The sequence below is a fragment of the Myotis brandtii genome, unplaced genomic scaffold, assembly GCF_000412655.1.
Source record: "Myotis brandtii unplaced genomic scaffold, ASM41265v1 scaffold399, whole genome shotgun sequence".
NCBI classification, from domain to species: Eukaryota; Metazoa; Chordata; class Mammalia; order Chiroptera; family Vespertilionidae; genus Myotis; species Myotis brandtii.
The window spans coordinates 3543067-3557798 of NW_005365325.1; the positions used below are offsets into that span (position 1 = coordinate 3543067).

Consider the following 14732-nt stretch of genomic DNA (forward strand, 5'->3'; position numbering starts at 1 on the left):
GGTTAGTAACTAGAAGGGATGCAATTCCTTTTCTAAATTCCAGTGAGAAGGAAGATGATGGAAGGCACTCTCCTACCTTGGCACTGAAGTTGTCACTTCCTTCAAAAGAAAATTTTATCTGACTGAAGTGTTACTGTGATCTGATTTTCGTGTGCTTGATTTCTCTTACACTTTTCTTTTTCACTTACTTTTTAAATGTATATGTTTTTATTTCAGAGAGGAAGAGAGAGGGAGAGAGTGATAGAAACATTGATGAGAGAGAAACATCAATCAGCTGCCTCCTGCATGCCCCTCACTGGGGATCAAGCCCGCAACCTAGGCATGTGCCCTGACTGGGAATCAAACCGTGACCTTCTGGTTTATAGATCAATGCTCAACCACTGAGCCACACCAGCCAGGCTCTCTTACACTCTGTTATACCAACATGTCTAATCTGGTAAAGGGAAGGTCACATGTGTGAATTTTCATGGTGAATTGCAGACAGGAGAGACCTGAGGGGTCAGCCATAGACTTTAACATGAGACCAGAGGCAGAAGAACCTGCGTGAGGCAACTTAGCCATTGCGTACTGGGACTGTCCCTCATAAGGGTGCCTCAACCTGTCTTTCATGGTGTCGATGTTTAGTGGAGTATGGAAGGGGAAAGCCAATCCAACAGACAGTTGCCAGGGAAGAAGGAAATGGTTAATAAAGTAGTTTTAAGCTGTTGGAACTAGTTAATTGTTGCATTACATCGTCAAGTAAGTTCTCTCCTTTCTGCTGCCTCTCTAAGGAAGAACTGGGAATGGACTGCATACCTGTCATGTAGGCACTTGTCTCTAGCCCGCATCTGTTCATAGGCTAAAAATGAAATCCACTCACAGCTATTACCTGGAGGACTTTTATAGGTTTTGTAGAAATATGACGAGGGTACAGCTAGGACCTGTTTTATTGTTCTTGACAATGGCTTAAGAAGCCATCCTTGCCAGCAAAATTATTTTTATATCAAGTCCTCGGGTACTTATTTGCTTATTTATTACTTTTTAAATCAGATACAGCACGTTTAATACCACTGGGAAGCCACACTGGCCCACTCATTGTATGTAGTTTGAGACATTTTCCCCAAGAATCCTTAAAGGGGGGCCATCAAGGATTTGGGTATGTTTCTAAATGAAAAGATTTAATTTCTCTGTTTTTTGCATCCTGAAGCCAATTTATGACTATTCCTTGTCTGTCTTTATGCCCATTTTTCTTGTTTCTTTACAAACACTCCGCCCCTAACTATTTTTCTGTTAAATTAAATGCCTCAAGTCTAATGTCACTGAGTTAACAAAGTTCTTAATTTTGTTTTCCAGGGATATCAGTATGAACAACATTACTCAATTACCAGAAGATGCTTTTAAGAACTTCCCTTTTCTGGAGGAGCTGTAAGTATCACAGGGAGAATTGTTGTTTGATTGTGTTTTTTCTCTTCTCTTTGGAAGCTTACAACAGGGATAGTCTAATGTGTCCTGTTAGGGGACATACAGATAGCTTCAGTGGGCTCTGTGCAGAGGAAATCATGCATTTTTGGGGAAAACTAACTTGATTTTTTAAGTAGTGTAATTGCTGACGTTATTTTTTTGGTGGTGGTGGTGGGGAATTCTTACCCTTTGAGACAGCATGGAGGGACCTGGACAGTATTATGCTAAGCGAAATAAGCCAGTCACAGAAAGACAAGTATCACATGATCTCACTCAGATGTGGACTCTAATGAGCAAAATAAGCTGAAGTTATTTTCAAAAGCCAGAACTAAAACTGCTACTTCCATAGACATTTTTTTTTTTTGCTGCAATTATTATAACCACGAATGCTGTTGCAGTGACACAAGTTAATTACAGTGCTATTTGGAGATAACAAGGCTGCTGTGTAATTACCATTGTTGCCAAAGGAGTTGCTGTATGGGTAACACAACCATAAAGAATAATACAAGGCATCGCAGGGTCCTGGTGCAGCCAGCAATATTGACGTGAGAGAGCAGAAAACGGAGTGTGGGTCCCTTTGGGCTTTTGCAAGCGACCTTTGCGGGTGGGGTGGATGCATGGAACACCTTCCGGGACTGCAAGAACACCTTTGACTTTAAGAGTGTCTCTGAACCTCATCAGTTGCACCTCACATTGCCAGCCTAACAGTGTACATTGTGGACAGTTTCTTTCCACTTGTTTTAACCTCCATTTTGTTTTGGTCTCCCCACTTTTTTGCAGTTAAAACTGGCACATTTAGGTTTTAAAGGAGTTGGGAACTACATAGTGTTATATTTTAAGGAGCCAGGTGGAAAAAAGTAAAATCAGACTTGAATCAAGTTAAATATAGGCTTTTCATGACCAGGCTAATTGATTATGTAGTATGTGGAGGTAAGAAGATTACAGTTTGATATGACACACATCAAAGAGATACAGCCCTGAAGGAATCTACATTCTTGTTACAGATTTGAGTCCTGCAGCCCAGCTGTTGAGTATTAGGTGCAAGTCAGTGAACGTCTGCTATCTTAGCTCGGCCCCTCCCCCAGCCGGGGCACAGGAATCAAATATAACACAGGCAGGCTGTGCTCCCTGCTTCCGACGGAGTATTGAAATCGCAGTTAAGGATTTAATAAAGTTGAGGAGAAAGTTTTCTTCCCACACTACTTAGTTGAATGTAATGTTCCCAGAGCCAAAACTGAACAGGGATTATTTTCACTTCCAAGCTTGTGAACTGGGTCAAGTTTCTTAACTTCCCTCTGCTCAGTTTCTTTGTCTCTAAGGTACAGATATCAACAGTCCCTACATCGTAATATCGTGGTGAAGATAGAATGAGTTAATAGATGTTAAATGCTTAGGACGGTCCATGAAACAGAGGTTATATAAATGCTAGCTACTATTTATTTTACTATTTCAAAACTACATTAAAAAAAAAAAAAAGCAGTGGCGTATATACCAAATATTATCTTTGGGTAAAAGGATTAAATGTATGTTTTATTTTGGCCTATTTTTCTTTAGTGAACATTCATTCTCTTGTAATAAATACTTATTTTCATTAATTTGTAACTGAATTTAAAAGGAGTGAACTATGTATTTGAGGGCCCACTCCTTATTTCTCCTAATCAAGCTTTAAGATACTTTACCTATTCCTTTTTTTAAAAAATCCTCACCCAAAGATGTTTTCATTGATTTTAGAGAGAAAGGTGGGGAGAGAGAGAGAAACATCAATGTGAGAGAGAAATGTTTATTCATTGCCTTCTACATGTGCCCCAACCAGAGATTGAACCTGCAACCTAGGTATGTGTCCTGACCAGGAATCAAACCTGTATCTTTTGGAGTACAAGGTGCTCCAACCAACTGAGCCACCTGGCAAGGGTCTATTCCTTTTTATTTCATGTAGAGTTTCAGACTTAGAATTAGTCTCCCTTTATAGAAGTAATGATGCAATGAAAGGACATTAACAAGCGGGTGTCCAGCCATCTGATGCCCCTGTGGGATGTGGGACGCCCCAGGTGGGGCCTGGAGAAGGTCTCCTTCCTTTGGGTGGGCGGTGGTGTGCAGACCCCCTTTACAGAGGCCTTTGACTGCCAGCTCCACTCTGAGAGGTTCGTAGTGAGGACCTGGATGTGGAGTCAAACCTGCTCAAGCTCAGCTTTGTGACGTTCACATCTTAGATTTCTTAAAATCTCAAATGACCAAGCCTAGGTCAAGCTCATGCGTGCTGTCAACTGAGACTTTTAATTGGAACCAAATTGAATGTGCCCGCTTGTTCTTTGGAGCGAGGTCATGTTCTCTCCATATTCTGCTATTGTAGTGAGGAGAGCCCATCAAATCAAGCCAGGACACTTTCTCCAAATATTGTACAGGATTTCAAAAACACATTCAGCCTGGCCAGTGTGGCTCAGTGGTTGAGCATCAACCTATGAACCAGAACATCACAGTTCAATTCCCGGTCAGGACACATGCCCAGGTTGCGTGCTCAATCCCAGTGTGGGACTTGGAGGAGGCAACCAATCAATAATTATTTCTCATCATTGATGTTTCTATCTCTCTCTCCCTCTCCCCTCTCTAAATAAATAAAAATATATATAAACACACACACACACACACACACACACACACACACACACACACACACATATTCAGTTAGGGCAGCTGGTGGTTAATTTCAAAGAAGAGGTCAGAGTAGTCTTTTATACTCTAGGAATACTTTAGACATTCAAGGGGATTTCCACCCCCCCCCCACTCCCCGCCATGTTAATATAAGCATGGTAAAAAAAAAACACACCCGTGTATTTTCTTTATAAAACATTGTAGTTTGATTTTGACATTCCAAAATGATGCTGCCATGGCTATTGTAATATTTCATAAGCAGCGGACCATTAATCAAGAAGTCATCTGGAAGTCATTTAAGCGTCACTGCGAAGCTGAAGTCCCTGTGGAGAAATGAATGCTTCACGGAGGGTGGGTTTTTTCCATGATACTTAATGAGGTGTGCTTTACAAGATGTGATCAGTTTGGCCAAATTTTATGATAACCCAGAATGCTTTGAATATTGGGTGGAATCCGTTCCCAACGACATATGAGACGTGTTTATAGATATTTACATATTCACTTAGTCTTTCAACAAGCACTGGATCGTGCCGTTTGCCAGATCCCGTGGTGGTGTCAAGGACAAGTCAGTGTGGTCTTTGGAGTTGACAGTCTACATAGACCTGTGCCATCCAACAGCACCACCACGAGCCACAGGTGGCTATTTAAGTTTAGATTTAAAATAATTAAAATTAAATAAAATTGAACATGTATCTCCTGAATCGAACAAGCCATTTTTTCCAATGGCTAGTGGCTGTGTATTGGACAAAATAGATATAGAACATTTCCAATATTGCAGAAAGTTCAACTGGCCAATAATGGTTTAGAGCAGCGATGTTCAGCCTTTTTCATCTCATGGCACACCGAAACATAGGTTATATTTTTTGCCGATCTGAAAAAAAAAATAGGTATACTTTTGATTCATTCACACTGGACAACCATTGTTGTGTTGGCTGTTGTCATTTTTTATTTGACCATCTAAGGGGAAAGAGGCCAGTGCCCTTGACTGAATGGTCAGGTGTGGCATGTTTTAAAGATGCTTGCGGCTCACGGGTTGGAAATGGCTGGTCCAGAGGAGGAGATGGAGTGGACACTTGGTGCAGAGTCTGTGAAGACTGTCACAGATGTGTGTGCAGGGTCAGGGGAAGCCTAAAGCAGCAGGCTTACTTGGGACTGTAGGACTTAAGAAAGGCTTCCCAGAATAGCTTCTGCTGAGTCTTGAAGAACACGTGGGAATGAGCCGGATGAGGTTGGCTCGCAAGGGTGCTCCAGAAGGAACCTGATGGCATGTGCACAACACAGAGGTAGACATTTCAGACGCATTAAAACACGTGCAATGGCTAGGGATGCCTATTGGAGAACAGGGAAGTTTGAAATATTGAAAGACAGGGAAATGTTAGGAGATGAGGCCAGATCATGAGGGACTTGTTAAGCTAAGGAGTGTAGACTTTTATCCTGAAGGAGAGGTGAATTGCATAGGAGAGTGAGTAATGGGGATGAGGCTACACTTTTTGCTCTGAATGACTGGATGCCATTCACTGAGACTGGGAACGCCGAGAGCCAATCAGTTTGGGTCATGAAGAATTCAGTTTTATAAAGATAATGATGCTAAATAGCATGCATATCGAGTTTTACAATGTATAAAAGTTCATTCTCATTACAGTGCAGAGAAGCGGTTTTATAAAAGCAGAAATGGTGCTGACGAGGTCAAGTGCCTCATTCAAGTTCACGGGTCTGGTTTGTAGTTTTGCTGGGACTTGAAAATCAGATCCCCAGAGCCCTGTGCTTTCTGAACACTGTGGGTGACATGCATGTTTTCGCAGGGAAATATTTCACCCAATTTTTTTAAGTGAAATGTACTTTAAATACTATTGGTGCCGGTTTTATTTTCACATTTAACCTACTTTTGAAAGTTTTACAGTTTATAAACATCATAACCCAGTGATTACACACTGCTCTCCCCAGAGGATACAAAAACATAGGTTTGGCTCTAACTTCTACATACAAAGTGCAAAATCTTGGGACGGTCTTGAGGTTTGCACCTCAGATTTGTATCATGTAAAATGGGACTCCTTACCGTAGAATTGTGAAGGGAAAATGGGGTAATTTTTGTCAACATGCTTTGTGACCATAAAATGCTATGTCCACTATTCCTCTTAAACATTATAGTCTTTCTTTCTCTTAAAGTATTTGGGGGAGAGATTGTTTTGTTTGGGATGGGTGTTGGAGAGGGCCAATATCGGTTTGTGTTAAGGATGTGAAAGGAAAGTCAGAATTCTTGGAAAACGTTTGTTTAGCATCCACAGGTTTTGTTGTCTGCTGTGACGCTGCCACAACTATTTGTGGCTCTCCTTGAGACCTGTCGGGGCATTGGTAGACATTTGGGGAATGGCTGAAATGTGGAGTTGTGAAATTGATTTAATTAGAAACAATAGAAGGCATATCCAACTGCTTTCCCATAGGCGACCACTGAAAAATCTGTGGATGTTACTTTGAGCTTAGATGTTGCAACAGCAATAGAAACCATTGCCAACTTTGGCACTTGCACAGTTGTTGTTTAACACGTACTATAAGACTAGGATAATTTCATTTGTTTCAAAATGTACTTTGACTTTGGAACTCTTCACAATGCTAAAGTGAAACTTGAATCTCTGAATACTAATCTCTGAATATTAAGATCTCTCACCCAGCCAGTTTGGCTCAGTGGATACAGTGTCGGCCTGCGGGCTGAAGGGTCCCAGTTTTGATTCCGGCCAAGGGCAAATACCCGAGTTGTGGGCTTGATCCCCAATGTGGGGCGTGCAGGAGTCAGCCAATCAATGATTCTCTCTCATCATTGATGTTTCTATCTCTTTCTCCCTCTCCCTTCCTCTCTGAAATCAATAAAAATAAAAATAAGATCTCTCAGTTTTTTGGTTTTTGGTTTTTCTTCCATTTGTAGGACAATTAATTCTAAATGGAGACTTTACAAAAGAGGACTAGCAAATAATTTGAAAGGGAGATTTTCAAATCAAATATAAACAGTGGGTCAAAACTAAATAGTTTAGTGATATGTAAGTATTGACTGACACATACATATACAGAATATATATGTGCACACACATATATAAAAATGCACTTACAAAATGTTGCAAGCATAAGGAATTTTTGCACATACCATTTACTCAGATTACCCAAATGTTAACTCTCTCTCTCTCTCTCTACACACACACACACACACACACACACACCATAACATGTAAAATATATGTACATTTTTCAGAACCATTTGAGAGTAAGTTGCAGTCATCATGCCCTTTTACCTCTAAATATTTTATTGTTTATTCCAAAAATACAAGGATTTTTGCTTAAATAACTGCAGCATAGTTGTCAAATTCAGGAAACTAGCACTGATATATATTTTTATCTGATCTGTAATAATTATTCAAATTTAACAACTGTTTCACTAATGTTTTTTATAGCAAAAGAAACAAATTTCTGGTTAAAGATACAATCGACACCTACAAGTTGCCTCTGGTTATTGTCTTGAAAATTTGTTTTAAATTCCTAAAACTATTTTTTGTGGTCTCTGAGTAAATGCATATAATTAAAATTGGTCAAGTTGGGCAAAGGAAAATTATTTTAGGGTGCAAGAGAAATAATAAATGGCAGTTAATATTTATTGAGAGTTTATTATGTGCTAAAAACGTAATACATGCTACCTGATTTAATGCTCACAAGGCCTCTATCCCCCTATGAGGTAGATATAATTTATTATTATCCCAATTTACAGATGAGAACATGGAGGCTTTAGAGAGGTAAAAAACTCACTGTGGTCGTATAGGAAATAGCAGAGCCAGGATTTGAATATATATTGATGTGATTCAAGTCTTCTTAATTTCTAAGCCATAATGTTGCCTCAAGAGGCACAGGATTGAAAGGGAACTTAAGAGACCAGCCACTCACTATTATTTACTACTCTAAGTATGTCCACAGCTAACCATCAAAGACGGTTTGGCTGCCCAACATTTCCCTTAGTCAGTTCATTGAACACAAAATTTATTAACAAAGAGTTCTTCCTACAATGAAGTTTTCTTGTCTAGCCATACCATTTTCAGATGAAAATATCAAGGCCCAGTAGTAGACGAGTCGCTTGCCCAAAGTACCACAGTGAGTATGTAACTGAGCCGGAATTAGTCCTATGTAAGCTCAATGTCATTCCCACTATATTCCATCAGCTTTAATGTCTCTGAAATGTTTAAGTGGTCTTAGATAGTCTTATTGGGTTGTTTAGAGCTGTAGAAAGTTGCTGATTATTGTTCTCTTCTAATGCAAGGAATTTCTTTTGCCTCTAAACTAAAGTTTGACTCACTTAACACTTCCTTGATGAAGGCTTGTCAGATAAGCTCTATCAACAGCAGTAATTTCCCAGTAAAAGCAAAAGAGTTCCTCAGTTGCTCTGATGATATATGACAGTTAAAAGTATTATATTCTTGGGAGCATTCTCTTATTCCACTTTATAGTGCTTTGGTAGGATAATAGCCAAATTAATAGCCCTTACTGTTGGGAAGTACATGGTGAGCTCACAGAGCAGTATAACTAGTTTGATTCATCCCATTTTCTTGTGTCATTTGGGGACTGCTCATATTAGGGAGTTAAGGGTGAAAATAGAGAAATAGAAATAAACCTTATAGTAACTGGATGTACTATGTACTGAATAGGACTTCCTAGAACAAACATTGTTTGTATTATTTTAACTCATAAACTTGAGAGCTATATTTGTTCCAAATTTGCTGATGGGGAGACTGAGTTTTTCCTCAGAGTGGTTAAGTAACTTTCCCAAGGTCACATAGGTTGTTAGTAATGGACTTGGTTTCAATTCTAGCTCTGACTGTAGGTGTGGAGAGTATGAGGAAAGACTTATTAGACATTTCATGAATTCAACAGACTTTGGTTAGATAAAACACTGTGTTCAGTGTTGAATTTAATGGGATTCTTGCCTTTAAGAGAGATGAACAGTGTACTGGAGTAATGGGAGTTCAAAGGAGAAGGGAAGTAACTTCTATCAAGGAAGATTAAGGAAGACCTCATCAAAGAGTTGTCATTTCTGGAGAGCCTTGAGGGATGGTGGGAGTTCTTCATGAGGAGATAAGGAAAAAGGAGCATGAGCAAGGATATGGAGACGACTGGGATAGGTAATAGGAATGCTGTGGTGCTTGGTTTGGTTGTCGTGCTGAATTCCTGAAAGGAAGTTATGGGAAAGAAACAAGGAAGGAATTTGGGGCCAGATTGAGGGCCTTTCTTGGCAGACTAATGAGGAGTTTCAACATTTGAGTGGCTGTTGGAAGTTTTTGAGCTAGGAAATGACTTGATCACCTATGACCTTCAATCAGTGTCATCTCATAGCAGAAAGTAGGATGGCTGGAATGGAGAGAGTGTAGGGAGACAGAGGAAGATACTAATGACAATGGTGCAGGTAGGAATGATGAGAATCTGAACTAGGGTGGATGAGAGGCATTAAGAGGGAAGTTGTGGAAGTGGCATCAAGAGACGTCTCAGCTGGGATGACGGGTGTCATCAATAACACTTAATTTTAAGACAGTAATTTTGAGGAGTCATTTGATGCTTTGACAAAAAGAAAATACAGAAAGAGAAATTGCTTCATAAGAGATGATCCTGCATGTACTTTTGAATATATGTGTTGACTTTAGGTATGATATGGTAGGGGCATCTGGAAATATAGGTATGAAGTTGAGACTAGAGATTCATGGATGTCGGCTACAGAATAGAGTATCATGGATATAGATTGTGGAGTCTTTTATTTTGAGGTGATTACTGGAAACATTAGATTATAAGAGCTTGCCAAGGGAGAGAGGGTAGATGAAAAGGGAAGGAGGCCAAAGACAACTCCTTGGGAAACACTTGACTCAGGGTGTGGGAAGAAGACCAAGTGCCAGAGAAGTGGGAGAATTAGGGCAGAACTGTGCCCCAGGAGCTGTGGGAGGGGAGGCTTTTCACAAGACACGAAGAATCAGCTTTGACATGCTGGAGAAAGGGGCCCATGGCCAGATATTGAGAAAAAGCCTGGAATTTAAGTTTTTTAAGAATCATTTCAGTAGGGTTGTGAGAAGTTCATCAAGAAGAGGGCATGTGAGGACAGCTAGTAGGTGATTTCTGGTTTTTCGAGAGAAGATAGAGCTTGGAATAGGGACTGTATTTGACAGGAGTCCATAGGGATTTTAAGAGACAGAAACCCAACTGCGGCCTAATAGAGGATTTATTGTTTCATGTAGAACTAGAAAGCCCAGAGGTGGGGCTGGCTTCAGAGGGTACTGGATCTCAGGGTTAAAGGTTATACGTTTTCTCATGCTCCCCATTTCTTAGGTTCGCTTGTCTCTGCTTTTGTATTTTGGCTTCATTCTTTCCTGTTGCAAATAGCCTGTCTCCCTACAGTGGGAAACACAACCTTTGGTAACCCCAAGCACATACTTGCATCTTGAAATCTGAAATGAATACCTATTGTCTTCCTCCCTCCTTTCAGCAGAAAACTCCTAGGAGGACTCTGGTTGGCCAGACCTGCCTCATGTGCCTGCCCTTGAACCAGTCTCTCTACTGTGTTCAGGATGGTATGGCCCAGCCAGGGTCATGGCCTCATCCCCACTAGGATTACCTGGTTGGAGAAGTTCCCCCCAAGGAAAGCAGAAAGGGGAAAGAAGACATGCCTGGGAGAAGGAAATCATTGTTATGGCATCCCACTAGGATCTAGTGACTGGACACACTGTGGGGAATATCTGGGTTGATCTAAAATGAACAAAGGATGGCTAAAGAATAGAAAGGTCCCAGTAAAAGCTTAGGTAATTTAAATTTATAGTAGAACCAGTGGGCTCTGTAACTTTGTCCTATAGTGATTAGCAGCCTACATGCAAAGGTGGTGAAAGATTTGATGTACTCAGAATTTGGGTTGGAAAAGTCAGGAATTCATAGGAGACTAGAAGAAATCAAGCAGGAGAATCAAGCAATTCGTTGTTAAAGTGTTTGACACAGGATTCAGAAAGTGTGTAGAGAGGTAAATGAAGTTTGTTGGCTTGTTTATTAATTGATTTTAATCAAAGCTGATGATTTGTTCTTTGACCAAAAATAGTAGTGACTACAAGTAAATGAAAACAGATTTGATTTTCTGCTAGCATGTTTGAACTTTCCAGCAAGGAAATAAACTAAGTCATTTCTTTCATGTATCGTTCACTCTAAGCCAGGCCATGCTTATTTAACACAGTATTATGTGCTTTAATAGAACCTTTAACTCAGAATTTGTTCATTATTTCCCCTATTTCCCCTATTCATCACTTATTAGTCATATATACATATATATATATATGTATATATATGGCATAATATTCTTTGATATATTATGATATATTATTCTTAAATATTATATTGGGTCTATCAAAGAATATTATGTTGGAAATGCTAGAAATATTTGTATCACAGACATACTTGGTTTATTAATAAAATGGTCATAAAATTAATGAATATTCAGTTTTAAAAATCCAGACTCAGATAAGAAGAAGAGAGGAAAAAGAACCACCCATTATCTCACCACTGAGGGATATCCATGGTCCATCCCTAAACAAGTCACGGGGATGGAACCAGGCATGATTGGCTAAGACCAGTCATAGTTTAATCATGAAGCTGAGTCTTGTAACAGAGGAGATATCTGAACAAATCTAGGCTCTATCAGGAAGTCGTGAATGGCTATTTGGTAGGCAACCAACAGTGCCTGCCACAGTTCCTTTCTGTTCTACTCACCCATTCTATACAGTTCATTTGCGCCCTTTCTGCTACAGGAAGCCTTCCATGGTTTTTCTTTCCCAGATCCATCTTACGCTTTCTCTGCTCCTCACCCCTTAGTACTGGATGAAGAGCCTTGTGATTTTGTGTTCTAGGTGTGTCAGGATGTACTTGTTTTTCCAACTCCACTGACTTTTTTCTAAGGCCAGAGCCTGTTGTCTTACTTTCCTGTACGACCTTTGGTGATAGTAACCACATATTTGTACTTGAAATTGAGGGAAGGGTTAAGACAAAAGGATTTCTTTTTAAAAAAAAAATATTTTTATTGATTCAGAGAGGAAGGGAGAGGGAGAGAGAGGTAGAAACATCAACGATGAAAGAGAATCATTGATCAGCTGCACGCCCCACACTGGGGATCGAGCCCACAACTGGGGTATGTGCCCTGACCAGGAATTGAACTGTGACCTGGTTTATAGGTCGATGCTCAATCATTGAACCACACCGGCCAGGCAAGACAAAGGATTTCTTATTTTGAATTTATTGATGTGAGAAACCTTATCAGACTATGTAAAAACTAACTTCCATTGATGTTTTATGTTTAATGAATCATCCTCATTTATAAGAAATGAAATGAGAAACGTCTTAGGAAAACGCAGTACCTTCTTTGCCATACCTGTGGTGCTTGGCCTGTAGTAAAAGGTCAAATTTGTTGGTTGATGTTGGTTGTAAAAATTTTTTAAAGCTGTAAAAAAATATTTTTAAAGCTGTATTTCCTCATATGTGTGGATAGTGCATGTGTTCATTGCAAGAGGATAAATGACTAGGTTGTCAGGATAACTTTGCTCAGGAAATATAACTATTAACCAAGGTTTTTATTGATTTACCCATAAAATACGTCTTCTGTGGGTTACTATAAGAGGAACTGGAAGATACAAAGGCCAATTGGTGCAGGTAGAACATAAGTTTCTTTGAATTTGAATAAGCTCTTTTAGTATGTACACAAATACTAGATGGCCTATACACTGTTAGCAGGAACAAGCTTACTTTTTATTTTTTAAAAGGAGAGGGAGAGAGAGAGAGAAACATCAATGATGAGAGAGAATCTCAATCAGCTGCCTCCTGCACACCTCCTACTGGGGAACGAGCCTGCAACCCAGGCATGTGCCCTGACTGAGTTCATGGGTTGATGCTCAACCACTGAGCCACAGTGGCCAGGCCACACTTATTTTTTGATAAGCATTACTGCATTAGTTTTGTGTATTTAAACAGAAATATGTAATATTACATATGTGTGGGGAGTGTATGAAATAATTGTCCTCTTTTCTATGAATGAAGACTACTTTTAAAAACTTGAGAATCTCCATAATAGGGGTTCTTAATACATGCATGCTCATAAGACATATTCAGTTTTCACATATACTTACATAAAAGTTCTATGAAGATGTAAAACTCTTCCTGGTATGTGAAGAAGTAGGGTAAGTAAAACGTGTTGGCTGACTGAGAACTCTCTGATATACTGTACCAGATGAGGTTTATGTAATGCTGATAGGAAGAATGTCCAAGGGGAATATAAAGGACGCTATTTGATTGTTAGCCCTCTGGATTCACTATGAAAATAACCACATCCTTTGGTTCTCTTAAAGTCATTTATAGAAAATAACATAAGACAACATTGTTCTGTTTTTAGAATTTATATTATTTTGTTGTTTACCTTGTTTTATTTTGAGGCCTTATGTTTTTTTAGCCATGGAGTAGGGCCTTGGGCAAGGCAAGGAGAAAACAGGGGCTCACTTTTTTTCATCTGTATAAAAACAAAAAAAAACAGAGAGGACGTGGTGATACTAAGCCTGCCTGACCCTGGATTATGAAAATAATAAGTGCTACATAAATGTTAGTTTTTGTTAATATGTGCTGATACCAAATATCCCTAAATGGGAATCAGCTACACCTCTTGAGGTCTTTATCTTTCACAGGAGGCAACAGAGTTCTGAGCACATAGTAGGGCCTTACCATGTAAATAAATCTATGATCAAGGATTTAAATTAGAGGAATGTATTATAATGCTTTTTGTTTTTACTTTAAAAGGTTGTCCAAATTTTGCATCCTGTTGATTTCAAATGATCTGTACTAATAAAAGGGTAATATGCTAATTAGACCGGATAGACTGGACGTCTTCCAGACAAAGCCACGGTGGCGGGGGCCGAGGCAGAGGCGGTTAGGGGCGATCAGGCCGGCAGGGGAGAGCAGTTAGGGGCATAAGGCAGGCAGGCAGAGGTGGTTAGGGGCAATCAGGTAGGCAGACAGAGGGGTTAGGGGCAATCAGGCAGGCAGGCAAGTGAGTGGTTAGGAGCCAGTGGTCCTGGATTGCGAGAGGGTGTCTGACTGCTGCAGGGATCGGGCCTAAACCGGCAGTCGGAGATCCCCCGAGGGGTCCCAGATTGTGAGAGGGTGCAGGCCCAGTTGAGGGACCCCGCCTCCCCCGTGCATGAATTTTGTGTACCGGGCCTCTAGTATTTAATAAGAGAATGTCACTCACACTTTCCTGCAGCAATATTTGCCCCATTGAGTGTTGACCTGGAAATGCCTTCTCTGAGGGCAGTGCTATGGGCTGGTGCTTATGTCTATTGTATTTTGCACGTGGCATGACTTGATACTGATTCACCTACTTGAGAAAATTGAATGGCATTGCAGGAGAAGCAGCTCAGACATGTTTAGGTACAATCTGTGATAGTTCGTATGTGTGGCTTCAAATTAAGATCTGGGGAAACATAGGTGTAGAAAGAAATGGTGAGAGACCAAGATGGCGGCATAGGTAAACACCGGAGACTGCTGCCGCAAACAACCACTTCAAAAATACAACTAAAAGACGGAACAGACATCACCCAGAACCACAGGAA

At 40.1% G+C, this 14732-nt stretch overlaps 1 protein-coding gene across 1 annotated transcript in view; it reads left to right on the plus strand.

The window, feature by feature from the left end:
* Positions 1-424: 424 nt before the first annotated feature.
* Positions 425-14732, plus strand: part of LGR4 (leucine-rich repeat containing G protein-coupled receptor 4) — a 49718-nt gene continuing 35410 nt past the window's right edge. The window contains exons 1-2 of the mRNA XM_014545203.1: positions 425-436; positions 1289-1404. Of these exons, the coding sequence (XP_014400689.1) occupies positions 425-436; positions 1289-1404 (128 nt within the window). The remainder of the gene's footprint in view (positions 437-1288; positions 1405-14732) is intronic.